The 14,443-nt window shown below is 24.9% G+C and overlaps 2 protein-coding genes and 1 long non-coding RNA gene across 3 annotated transcripts; 1 reads left to right on the top strand and 2 right to left on the bottom strand.

The window, feature by feature from the left end:
- Positions 1-200: 200 nt before the first annotated feature.
- Positions 201-2,057, bottom strand: LOC113557544. The gene is made up of 3 exons (XM_026963119.1): positions 2,014-2,057; positions 1,203-1,378; positions 201-510 (listed from the first exon to the last, which is right to left on the bottom strand). The coding sequence occupies exons 2-3, from the start codon at positions 1,367-1,369 to the stop codon at positions 201-203; spliced, it is 477 nt and encodes a 158-aa protein (XP_026818920.1). The 5' UTR covers positions 1,370-1,378; positions 2,014-2,057.
- Positions 2,058-3,245: 1,188 nt separating this feature from the next.
- LOC113559023 lies at positions 3,246-4,806 on the bottom strand. Its single transcript, XR_003405802.1, has 5 exons — positions 4,676-4,806; positions 4,531-4,610; positions 4,108-4,211; positions 3,429-3,634; positions 3,246-3,360 (listed from the first exon to the last, which is right to left on the bottom strand). It is a non-coding gene; the product is annotated as an uncharacterized LOC113559023 (long non-coding RNA).
- A 2,146-nt stretch (positions 4,807-6,952) lies between these two features.
- LOC113558680 lies at positions 6,953-7,912 on the top strand. Its single transcript, XM_026964182.1, has one exon. The coding sequence runs from the start codon at positions 7,062-7,064 to the stop codon at positions 7,650-7,652; it is 591 nt and encodes a 196-aa protein (XP_026819983.1). The 5' UTR covers positions 6,953-7,061; the 3' UTR covers positions 7,653-7,912.
- The last annotated feature ends 6,531 nt before the right edge of the window (positions 7,913-14,443 follow it).

Genomic DNA, 14,443 nt, shown 5'->3' with positions numbered 1-14,443 from the left:
TCTGGGCGTTTATGAGTGAATAGGGGCGGTCTCCTATAGGCTGTGTGTATTTATAGATTAACGTGTACCAGGTACACTGTACCTATAAATGTATAAACATATAGTACAATATATGTAAATACAGTAAATCGCATACCGGCAAACCTAATATAATGCATTAATGCAATTTTTTTTATCATAGTATTTATTTATTATTCCGATTAACGCCTATTTTTGGCACCGGGACAATATATTTTCATCACGCGGCTTTCCGAGGGAGATAGAATGAAGATTCCTTTCGGAAATTTCGAGCACCTGCCCACCGGTGATAATATTTTCCCGGTGATCTTCTTTGTCGGGTCCGAAATCATCCGGTCGCACTTGACTCTAAACCGGTACTCGGTGGACGGCATGGGAAACGCTCTAGGAAACAAATAGTTCATGCACACTTGGAATAAACTGACGTAGCATGTCTCTCTGTTGCCGCCGTCGTCTCCGGAACTACATTTAGAGTCGCCGCTACTCTGAGCACTGTTTGAGTTTGGTTTAGGTATTTAAAAAGTAAAAACAATGCAAAATTCAAAATACAAAACGCTGATTTATCATTAGATTCAAAACACACATTGGTGCTTTTAATTTATATATGTCGGGCCAGCGGAGGCATTTTATTAGAAAAAAAGGTGCTCCTGCTCCCCACGACTGCCAAATGACACGCCTGCGATAAAGTTTATTAGTTCACTGTGTACTTTAGACCTCTAAGGTTTAGAGGTCCTTATTTCACGTACTATTAAATTCACGGATTCACCCGTAATTAAATTCACATGTATTTTTATTTTTTTTATCAAAATATGGGTTTATTATTATTTTGTTTTAAATGTATTTAGTATATTTTTCAATAGGTTTTAGTATTACTACACAGCGGTGATCGGCAATTTATTTTAAAACCCAAATAATTGCTTCTTCCATTCTGTATTTTTACGATAATAATTAATAGGTACTGCTTAATAAACATTTATTTTTAAAATAGCAGGTAGGTACAGATATTTTTAGTTCTTAGTTATTTACGACAATTATTAACGTATATTTTATTTTTAATACGTTTAATTAAAAATATGTTTTAAATAAATATCTTTAATTTACCAATTAATTACATGTGAATCTTAATTCACATTCAAATCCGAAAGGTCTAATGTACTATATCTACCTATATGATTTGTACGTACCTACTTTGAGGAAGACATTCTGCAGATTTCGTTTTGGTACATTTATTTCGGCAGTCATTCGAACATTTTCGGAAAGATCTCATTATTCGGGCGTTTTTTTGGAGTTCGCTATCATTAAATCGTATGGTTTCCTTACGACTGGTCACAGAACTTGGAAAAGAATTCATTTTTCAACACTTTGATAATCAAAATAAAATAAATTAATATTATTATACTGTCACATTATTATTTACAATTAATAAAAATAATAAAATGTCTTAGCAGCAGATGATTGTAAAACGCTTTAATATTATTTCTTCCAACCAGAAAGTATATTTTTAATTTTATAACAAACTAATTTAATATATATACATTATTTTGCGTTATTTCTGCTTAATTTCAAATAACAAAACTTATAAACTTGTCTATAATAAAAAAAAATTGAGTTTCTATTAGAACAACATATTAAATAAATATGTATAATATTAAAATAATATTATATATAAAAATATTTTCATAATCGTAAATACAGTTTTTGAAAAAATATATGTCTAACGTTAAATTTAAATAGACCTATTTCAGTATAGTCACCACTTAATCACGTCAAACTTAATGAGATTCGTGATTGTATAAATACAATTGGACTAGATTTTATCATATAAATTATAGAATTAATATTTCCTTGCCACGGATTTCAGTTTTTCTTGCATTTAACCAGTCCCTTTAAAGACGAAAATTGAAATTGTTCTAATGACATTTATTATTATAATACAGATATATTACTATATTAGCATTAGATTAGGAGCACGTGATTTATGTAATAAGACTATACCTTATGAGGAATTTACACACGTTTTAATTGCTCATCTATTGTATTATTTTTCATTGTTAGAAATTAAATAGATCAATAGTTTCGTATCTTGCACTTCAGACTTGTCTGTAATAATAATAACATTATGTGTTTTGGTATTAAGGAAGCTCGTTTTCTTCCTAAGCGTTGCGGATGTATATTAAATTATTATACATTAATACGTTTAAAATATAATCTATTTATGTTAATACTGTATTAGCTATTTTTAAAGTTAAACTATTATATACTACGTTATATCGTAATCAAACCTTTAATGTAACCTACACGTATATCGAAAAATGTCGGCCCAGTCCGCTCCTGTATTTTGATGTTAAACATTTAAATTATTTGAAATCATTACATTGTATATTTTATATCAAGGAGAAGTTATTCACTTTTAGTCTGTTCATTAAATTATATGTTCATTGTAACACCAGCTTCAACTTCTTTAAATATGGTTCAAAAAATCTCAAAACAAAAAAAAACGGTATTAATAATTCCCGTATCAAATATATTGTTTGACTTTGCGTCTTTGCTATTTTGCCATATTTTGCATATTTAATAATTTTAAAAACACATTAGTACATTTTCTGAATTTTATTATTTTTATAGTTATAATATTGTCAGCTAATATCATGTTAGTATAATTGTTTGGAATAAACTATCCTTACTTAGAAGTCTTTTTATCGATTACTAAACAATTTTTTTATCAATAATCGTACAATTAAAACTTTACAATTACACAGAATTAAGTATATGCTTGATGTTTTTGTATTACAGAAATTGTTATTTTAAACTTAGTCTAATACATGGTAAGTAAAAATTAGGAATTATATACATACTTTTATTTGTTTTATTTTACCTAAAATATTAAATAACAATGCAATGCACATCTGAATTGTGTTAGATTCAACAATGATTAAGTCATATACAACCAATTATTAATTTTACATTATGCTTTTTGACATAATATATTTTCAATGTACCTATTATCGGTTTTCAATTTTAAATGCATATTTTCAAACATTTTTAAGAATTTATAATTCAAAAAGTACTACTCTAGTAATAATACTACAAAACTAAAATTTATCTTTACTTTTAATTTTTCACAGAATATCTTAAAATATGTTATTTGATTTTTGATTAAGAATTTAAGATAGAACAAATTGATTTATTATTTATTAATAATTTAACTTATATTAACATTGAAAAATTAACTAATTTAAATTAAAAAATTAAAATAACGTTTTTTCCCTTGAGAAGAAGCAATTCACTTTTAGCCCGAACATCAAATGATACATTTATAGCAGTACCGGCTATTAGAAGAATCTAAAAATAAAAATGTTGTGTCATTAATTAATATGCCAAATATGTTGATGGTTTTTAATTATAATTACATTTTTTTATTGAGTAATGGTACATATTACACATACTGTGGCATTTTGTCCTTATAAAATTAAAACTATGAACCAAGCAGACTCCAGGCATTGAAAGTGCAATCTATTCTTTGACTTGACCGCATCATTGATATTGATTCATGTATATTTAATTTTGATGTAACTGCAGTTGTTGAAGTAGATATAAGTAATCGATTAATTTGAATCTGAAATAATGATTTTTTTTTAATAAGATTACAACATTATATTATTTATTTATTTAATAGAAAAAAAAATACTAAGAAATCTACACAAATATATATAACTTTGGTTCAAATCAAACACCTGAAACTTTCTACAAGTAATACTAATTTAAAAACTTTTTGTTTTAAAACTATTCCTACTACATTATATTTAGTATTTAAATTTATGAACTAAGGTTCAGTGATATATATTTGTACTTATATTATAACTGGTTTATTTTGATTTGATATTTTACAGTTTTATAATTTTTAACATTCAAGTATTACCTTCTTGACAAAGTCAAAATCAAATTTAAATCACATAATTCATTTAAAAATTTTCAATCTATTAAGGTCAAATGATTTGTTGTTAATAATATTTTATGAAACTCAAATCAGTAACTTATCAATTTGAAAATAAATGTTGTATAATATTTACATTTTTAATAGAATCTTACCTCTTTTTTTCTCTGATCGTCCTATTTACTATAAACATTTTGGAAGGTCAATTCAGTTTTTTATCAATCACGCTATTGTATTTTGTTGGATACTGTTTAAAAATCTATAAAAAGAAATGATAATTGCTTTTGTATAATATCATTATAGTTAATATAATAAATATTGATTGATTAAAATTTAATACAAAGGTATCTAAAATGTATTATATTCTATAACAGTGTTTCTCAACCAGTGTGTCACCAAATAAGTCCAAATGTATCACAAAGCATAATAAATTACACAAAATATTCAAACATTTTTGACATGGTTTACAAAAACTAATAGGTATTTGGTATCATTCCTATGATCATTAAAAATAAGTTATCTGTTATTGGCAATATTTTACATCATATTTTAAATTACCAATTAAAATTAAATATTACCCATTTTTCATATTTGTCCATTATATCACAAAGTATGAAATATCTTAATTATGTTGGAAAAAATAATATGTTCTGAAAAACTAAAAAAACCAATATAAATTAAACATACAGGTTGGACAATTCAAAATTAAATTAATTATATTACTTTCATAGCCAAATTTGCTCAAAATGTCTTTCATTTATTTAGATTGGTTGGCTATGGTTGCATTCACAGCGGTTATGTTTACATCGCCAAGCGAATGCTTGAAAGCTCTTCTCTTGGTAACTGATGTGTGGCATTTTACTATTTTAGATCAACAACAAGCAAAAACAATAAATATTATTTTGAGTGAATCTTCATCAAACTTTAAACAATAGAAATCTGCTCATAAACAATTTGAATATGAAAAAAAAGATCAAAGTAATATGATATCGATCAACACTAAATGATTTCTGACCAAATTCTTGAAACAACCAAACAGATTATCATGATAAATAATCACCAATAAGTGTTCAATACTAAATAGTGAGTTGTGTCTTACCCTTGTGTATTAGTTGTTAATGTTTGTATGAAATTTAGTAAACAGTAGGCATAATTTATTTGATATGTTAGTCGATTATTAATTATATTAATTTACAATATACTTTATAAAATGCTTACATTATTTAGTTGGTAAATAATGTATTTCTATAAGCCTAATATTAATAATATGATATTTTAAAACTAAAATAAATAAGAATAAATGAATAGTTATAGGCTTATAGCGGCGGATTTCGTAATCAACAATACGGATTTATCAGTAAATTTGTGATTATTATTTTATCAGTTCGCATGTGGTAATCTCTCGGTAGTCACAGCCAGAACACGGTATAGAAGATAGAAGAATATTATCTTCCATACCGTGGCGACGTGGCCAGAACATGATGGTTAATATTATAATAGTATAGGTCACAGCCACGAGCGTCACAGCGTATTGATCAATATATAAAAAAAAAAAAAATGTTGCCAAGCGACGAGTCGCCGAGTTAGGTGTTCGATATGCGCATGCGTGACGCAATTTCTCGCATCCACAGATTATTGATTTTTCATAGGTGATAGGTACCGCCTACTCACTACTGTTATACAATTTCCGTGTATGGGATTTTGCAGTTTTTGGTTTTTAATATTGTAACGGCGTAATGCATAGGAATTAAATTAGGTACTGGATTATTTGATCTATTGACTTTTGTCAACAACTAAAATTGTTTGTATTATGAAATATCATAATATAATATAATATATTATATAATTACGCTTCATTCACTATAATTTAGTAAAATGTTTTTATTAGCTTCAACGGAAAATGAGTTTGCTTAGTATGATCACAGGAAAAAATTGAGTTTTGGGGAGGGGACTTATTTTTTTATTTGTTTAAAGCTGAGTTTCCCGTTTCTATCCATGCCATGTCGGGTTGAGTAGAATATAGTTTAACTTGTAAGGTGTTGGTAAAATATATGTACTAAATATAAGAATCACAATAAGGAATGATGTAATATAGGTCACTTGACTTTAATCCTAGTCTCGAAGTTAGTGAACACTGAACATTAAAATATTGCTACAAGTATGCAATGTCAATCTTCAATAATAGTATAGCCATTATAGGTAAATGCCGATTGGTATAATATTACATCCTATTTTTTTATTAAAATGATACTCATAATAGTAATTAATAGGGTACTCTTTTTAAAACAATCAAATTATTGTGGTTATTTTAGACAAGATAGAGCTTATAAAACTGTTATGTAATAATTGATTTGTTAATATTATTTAATTTTTATTTTTACGTCTTGTTCCTTAGTTCATAATAATTTACGTACTATGGATGAAGCCACGTCGTATTTTTTGTTGCCAATATGAGCGACAAGTCTCTTTATTAGATGCTCGATGTGCGCATGCCGCCGACAAAATTAAACAAATCGATCAGCAGATCAGCTGTTTGAACATTAAAATAATGTTATAATTTATAAATTTAAAATTCTAATAATAAATATGAGAATAGTAATCTTTCCTCTGAGATACAATTCTTTTCCATTTTCACCATTGTATAAAAATGTATAATATATACTATTCACAGAATAAATTAATAATTAACTGATAAATGATAATCCAAAAGATAGATATGTAACGAGTAACTTTGCGCATGCGCACATCGAAAATCTAATACAGCGATCCATTGCCTAATATCGACACCAACTCTTTGTTTGAGCATAGTATGTCGTCCGTAGTTTATGGTATACGATCTTAGACTTTTTCATTCTATAATCAGTAATAAACTACTATTCATTTTGATTTTTGAAAAGTTTAACTAGTTTTAAATTGTTATGCAAAGTAAAATAAATAAATAACTATCGAATTTATTTAATTTAAATATAATATTTAGTTATTTATTAAATTTATCAAATTCTAAATAGATTCATTAAAAGTTGTTGTTTTAATTTCAAATAATTTTTAATACAAACTACATTGTGACATTACACATTACACATTACACATTGACACTGTGACTGATATTATGAGTTCGTCAAGAAAAGAAGATTTACATTCAAAACCAACTGGATCATCAGTATCAAAAAAACCTAAAGGCTGGTTACCAAAAAAAAAACCTTCTTCATCCAAATCGCATGATTTTCGCTGTCCATACACTTTACGCAAGACTGGACATTTTAAATATAATAATCAACTTTGGACTGTAGGTGATATTGCATCTATAAGTAAATCGGAGGAATCATCTCAAACCTATTATGCACAAATTATTGAGCTACATGAAAATGATTTATGTGAAAAACGAGCAATAATCTTCTGGTTGGCACCTAAAGCTAACGTTGGAGTAACAGATGAATCAAAAAAAGTACATCATGACACTTTTAAACCTACTGAATTTGTACATATTTCTGTTGATAAGAGATTAGTACCTATGGAGTGCTTAACATTTGTTATGAATATTCCAAACTTGTTTGAGTATAGACAACATGTTGGTACTGATTACTTGGTTGATACATATATTGCACCACATTCTGAAAGATATGGAGAATCTTCGTCAGAATCTGATGAAGACAAAGAAAAAAGACCCAAATGCAGAATCACACGGCTACTTAACAACTAACAAGTGAATAAAATTACTACTAATTATTTATAATGCATTATACCTATATCGTAAACAAAATTATCATTTTTAAATGTATTTTTTTTTTTTAATATTTTTAATTAATATTAGAATTTTAATTTTAGTAGATAGAATAAAATGTTATATGACTAATATTAACAATACTAAAGGTACCTCTTCAAGTTACTATTTTAAGTGTTGTATAAGTTTTTTGGTTTCCAATGTAATTCGACACTATGATTGTATACATTTCCACAACAATATATCCTACAATTTATTAAACATTAACTAATTTAAAATCCATTTTCAATATTTAGTACTTTTATGTATTTAGTAAATTTCTTAGTTTGGCTTAATATTCATATATATATGAAATGAAATGAAATAAATAAATAAATAAATAAAAATTAATGTGTAGTATTATTGTTTATACCACTGTTGTCTCCTGTATAGAAATGTAATAAATTGATATATCAGTTTCGTGTATAAATCTAACTTTCAAATTATTATAATAATTAACAAGTATACTGACTGTACATAAAAAGTATAATATTTTCATTTATTTTAGCAATAGGTATTGTTAAGAATAATTAACAAAGTAGTTAACTATATAGTATATATAGTATGATAATACTACTATAATACTAGCGTGTGTATAATATTATAATAAATAGTGCCGTGACTTGACTACTTGAAACCTGTATGCAAATCAAAATCTAGAAGCCCTATGTGTCCGTATTATACATTTTTTTGAGGCCCTACAATATAGTATAAGGCCTGTGGCCCGTGTGCAGTGTACACTTTGCACACCCGGTTTTTACGGTTCACTGATAATAAAGTATTACATGTATATGTATGTATATTATTATATATAACTAACTAGTAGAGCACCATGGTTCATCAGTTTTTCAAAGCTGCTTAAATATTTTAAGGTAAGCTGTATTCAAACTTTTCTTTTGCTATATATAATGTTTATTTATTTTTAATAATTATGAACAAACAAATTTAATTATTTATACACATATTTCAAGATGGAATTATTATTTTATTTATTTGGTACATTAGCATAAAACAAAATATATTTTAATTTTTGTTTATAATGTTGATTATCTGCATATTACTTAAATACTCGTTGTTTTTAAATAGAGTTTGCTTCATACTAAAAAAGTATATAAATCTAAAAGATTAATTTAATATTAAATAATAATAATTTAACTTTTAGATATATTAAAGATAATTAAAATATATATTGAATAACTACTTGTGTTTTTATTTCATCAACAGAGTTAGTATAAGGAATTCAAAAATTATTTGAAGATCAATTAGTTGAAGTACGCTTTTCTTAGTACCAATAATATCTGGTTTGGATAAGAAATATATTTTGAATGAATACTTTGCCTCAACTAACAAAATAAATCCAAATGTTGTAAAAGTGGTATGGTTCATAAATTGATTAATACAATTAATTATGTTTCTTTAACTAAAGGTTTTCAACAGAATTTTGGGCATTTACTATTCAAACTCAAATCCTCCAGCTAGTTCAACTAATCTTTTAATTTCATTACATACAATGGATTCAGATCCTAATGACCTCATGTAAATTATTAAAAGTAAAATTATAATAAATAACATTTTAAGACTATTTATACTTATTAAATGTATTATTATATTTCTTTATATATATTACCATTCTATTTTGATAGGTACATCATTGGGTTTGTTGAAAAATCAGTATTCACTCAAGAGATATTGGCTATTTCCATGCAGAATTTAATCAATTTAAACCTATAACCAACTCACCAAAGTAAATGAGTTAAATAATTAATTAAAAATAAATTTTTGAAGTAAAAACTGTTTTTCATTTTTTAAGCGTTTGCACATTTATCAAGCAATTATGGATGTTGTATTTGGAAAAAAATTAGAATTGCCAATGTATCGAAATTTAAAAGTGAAATAATATAAGCAATACAAATAATCAACATGATAAAGTGTTTGTAAGTAAATTAAAATATTTTTTTTAAATATTAAGTTAGTTGTCGCCAAAATTTAATAATATAAGGTATAATACACTAAAGAATCCATTTAAAAGTATTAAATCTATATGTATGCTGTAGGTTAAATGCCTTTAAGTATTTGCAATATTTACATTTTTTTTTCTGTTTTTTAATTATATAAAAAATATACATTGATGTGCTCTATTACCTATGATTATTTATTAGTAGTTAAAATTAATTTATATTACATTTTTATAATTATTTTTTTTTTATTCTATTACAGAACGAAGAAAAACAATCACCTGAAAAAATATCTAATTTGAAAGAAAACAAGCTTAAGCCACTAGGTGATTGTGATGAAGACTCAATCAATGGAATATAGTGGTAATACTACTTAAGAACATTATCATTATCAAGATGTCGATGATCAAGATCCTTCAAACTATTAAAGTGTAGTAAATAGCACTTAATATCAGTTAGAAACAGCGTCAAGGTGGTAAATGTTTGTTTTAAATTATATCATGTTTTAAACTTGGATTATCCCCTCAAAGCTGAACAATGTGGTATTTTATTGAATAGTATTATTATTTTTTTTTTTTATATATATTATACACTAAAAAGTTTTTATCTGTTCAAAATCTCTGTAAGAATTTACAATCCTCAAAATCTAAAATTCATTAGATTTATTGCATTTTAAAAAGGTCCGCAAAATATTTAATTGTTCATTTTTGCAGTTCAAAGTTTAATTGTACTAACAATTTAATTATTCATCTTTGTATTTATCATGATTTAAATAAAATATAGGAGTTAATCTTTAAAACTACTAATTATCTTAGAAATCTTAGTACACTATATTCTTTTAAAAAACATTAAAAAACCATATTTCAATTCCTAATCATAATTTTCAACATGATAATATCCATAATTCTCATATTTCAATTTCCAATGTTATTGGTCAAAATACTAATAACGGTTATTTAAGAACTTATCAACTCATTATTCCATCAGATACTATACTAAATATTCCAGATTTGAAATCTTCCAATGATACATAAATAGTATAGCAATACTTCAATTTCAAGAAATATTGTACAAACTTTAATTGATGATGTACAATATTGACAATATTTTCTACAATGAAACAGAAAATTCGTATTGAACTTTCTAAATTAAATAATTTAACTCACTAAATCATATTTATCTAGTTGCTCTTTTCAAAACTTATGATAAAAACTTTTTTGGTAATCAAATTATAGTTAAAGAGCTAATTACAGAACTAAATTGTTGAAAGTCAACTGGAATTGAAGTGTCTGTCGACAATAAAATCCATAATATTTTCTTTAAATTAGGATTAATTCTTGAATTCTTGATAATAACGTAGGAGTACTCTCTATTCTAGGATTAAAGAGTTTTTTTTGCAAATTATCATTGTTGATTTTAACTCATAAAAAATAATGTTATCAACAATCTATACAAAATGATAGCAACTTAAGAGATCTGTTAATTACCTATATAGCTGATATTTTATGTAATGATGTATCTCTTACTGTTAATGAAAAATTATGTATATGGAATGATGTAGAATTTTTGATGTTACTATTAACTTCAATGAAAAATAATGCATGATATGATGGAAGAGGTGTGCAAATATGACGTAGCTCTTAAACTCAAAGAAATGATTTATAATTTTAAATATATTTTTTAGGATACATTAAATAATATCATTGAATTCTTTAATTATAAGCAATTAAGTAGGCCAATATTAATTCAAGTTCAAAACGAGCACATTCTATTACATCTAGAAAAAATATTACATTAATAATAGCACTTAAATAGCGACTACAATTTGCTTATAGACTTTTAATACAATAATACCCGACAAATTATATATATATAATAAAAACAAAGATAGGACCCAATGTAAAAATACCACTAGATATATTAGAATATTATGCATGAAATACTTATTCCATTCAACGAATGATATTGTTTTTGTTTCATGAATAAGTGAAAAAGTATTAAGTACCTATAGTTGTAAGAATAATATGACTGTTGTATTGAATTTGTGCAAAGAAAATAATTATTATGTGTGTTATGATGTTTCGGCTTAATAAAATCTATCTTTATAACAGATTCATATGTACCATATTTTGTATGTAAACAATATAAGACATTGTATTTTTACAAACATTACCTAGTATTTAATGTATTCGTAACATCAAATCTTGTATGTATTGCACTAGCCACTAAGCAATTTAGAAAATATGAATCCAACTCATCATAATCATATATCTAATGGTTTAATATTTATTACATTGAAATTATAAAAATTATATGCATTATGACCCTGACATTTTTTTTTTTCAATTATTATTATCATTGTAATGTTATAATTAAGATTTTTTTTATGATGATATTTATTCATTATTTATGTCATTATTTTTATAGAACTATAAATGTTTATAAAATGTTTATCTTAACAGTGTTTATCTTGTATTCTTATCCAGTCTGGATAGTGTTTAATTCATTTTTTTTTTAATGTATACAAATAAATTAAAAACAAAATGTATAATTTAAATACAGCAAATTCTTATTATTATGTCGTACGTCGCTATCTCAAACTGCACTAAAATTCGCTTGAAAATACTATTACATCTAATAGCTTTTTGCTCTTGATAAATTAAACTAAAATTAATCGTTATTTGTTTCCTCGAATAGATACACAAATAATTAAGTAGTATGTCAATCAGTATAGTGATTGTGATTTCACGCGTTGGTAGTAAATAATTGTTGTCATTTGAATACATAATTTTATAATATAATGAAATGAAGAATAAGCATAAATTAAGTGTCCTTAGATAAATTAATTTTTACATTCTTACAAAAACTAAACAATCCAATATTAAACAAACTGTAATAACATTTTTTTTTTAAAAAAAAGTTAATTTATTCATTATTGTAGTTTATTGATATATATCATATTATCATGTAGTATTAGTACTTAAAGTATTCAAACTATGCATTCAAATTATTTACCAATTTTTTAAGACTATATCTCAAACTTTTTCTTGTTTTCTTTAAGATTTGATATAAACAAGAATCTACAGTAATTTCATCTGAGTACATGTTAATTTAAATTATGTATTATTTTGTTAACTATTTAAAATAAAGTATTAGTAATTATTTTTAATAAATAAGTCAACTATAATTTTTGGTTTCTACAACTATAAAGGAAGTCAAATTATCAAATACATACCAGTTATCTATACTAATTCAAAAATATAGTTGGGTTAACTATTTATAAAGTTTTAGAAATAAATATTTAATTAATTTCATGACAACTTTGAAACAATGTACCTGCTATTTACTAACTATTAACTATACCTTTTGACTAATCTAACTACAAAAGATAATTTATAGTTACTTAGTACTTAATAGTTAGTAATATAGTCAATTTAAACAACTGTTTATGTTAAAAAGAATAGTATAATATTGTGTGGTTACTGGTTAAGCGAACTAAAATAGTTTGAAGTTGTCAACGACGCATCATCGATAATTAATATATAAATGTATGTAAAATGTATAAAATAAATTATTTATATATCATAAAATGTATAAATGTAAATGTATTTAACATAGTGTACATACTGTCATTGGTTATTTATTATTACTTAGTATTAAAAATAATGATACTGTATATTTTACATACTACTTACAAAAATATTATACACAATTTTATAAAATTGTTTTTAATTTAGCTAGGTGATTGTCTGTTAAATTTCTACTATCTAGGTAGATAAATAATATTTTCAATTATTTTATAAATATTATTATGGTTATTTTCGATCGCTGCATCACACAATTACTACCTATACATTATAATATTATTTATATATATATATATATATATATATATATATATATATATATATATATGTATCATATACCTGTATTTTCGGTACTATCTATAGAACCTGAATACGTTGAACGGTTGAACCTAGTATTGCCTTTAAGTCAGTATTTTCCAAATTAGGACATGAATTATTTAATTGAAAATAATATTAATTTAATGATAAATTAGTACAAAAAATTTAGATAGATACAGTTATATTGTACCTCTACATCGCTCGTATTTTTTCTATATAATACATTAATTAATAATTTATTTAAAGTTCGTTCCCAAATATCGTATTGTAGTAACTAATAATTAATAAAAAAGTTAGTTTAAGATGTCTGATTTTGATTCTGAAGAAAAATCTGAACTAGACAGGAAATTGTCTATAAATCGTACGGAATACTTTGTAAAAATTGAATCTTATATTCTAATGAAGTGGTAATAAAAATCTGAAAAGATGAATTTTTTCAAATCATTATATTAAATTTAAAAATTTAAATTAAAACCAGAAAATTTTGTATGATCTACAGACATTTTTCTGCTGAATTTAAATATTTTTTTCAGAATTAAGATCAGACAACTTTAACTAACTTTAATTTTGTCAAATCATTAAGTAAGTTGTCGTAAAATTCGTTTAGTGAATTTTTATTGTTATCGAGTTATTGACATGTGCATAATATGTGACATATTGACTTATTGACTCCAGCCGGTACCCACATTGAAATTATATTATTTTGTTATGCCGAATTTTCGCACGCTAAAATGTCGTATTCGCTTATTTGACGCGCGCCAAGTTGTCGTAAGCGATTAAATTCGTTCGTTGAAATTACCGCACGCAATTGACGGTACATCATCACCAAATGATGTGTTTATCTGATTAGTTATTAAAATCGTGTATTTTA

This window comes from Rhopalosiphum maidis, chromosome 3 (assembly GCF_003676215.2).
Source record: "Rhopalosiphum maidis isolate BTI-1 chromosome 3, ASM367621v3, whole genome shotgun sequence".
Classification (NCBI taxonomy): domain Eukaryota; kingdom Metazoa; phylum Arthropoda; class Insecta; order Hemiptera; family Aphididae; genus Rhopalosiphum; species Rhopalosiphum maidis.
Note: the sequence above shows the minus strand (reverse complement) of the source record. Positions and strands in the feature narration are given on the sequence as shown.

Excerpts from the sequence above, each read along its gene's own strand:
- LOC113557544 (XM_026963119.1), bottom strand. The coding sequence starts at position 1,369 with ATGAATTCTTTTCCAAGTTCTGTGACCAGTCGTAAGGAAACCATACGA. Across the intron at positions 511-1,202 it reads GAATGTCTTCCTCAAAGTAG|TGCTCAGAGTAGCGGCGACT; the intron begins GTACGTACAAAT and ends AAACTCAAACAG.
- LOC113558680 (XM_026964182.1), top strand. The coding sequence starts at position 7,062 with ATGAGTTCGTCAAGAAAAGAAGATTTACATTCAAAACCAACTGGATCA.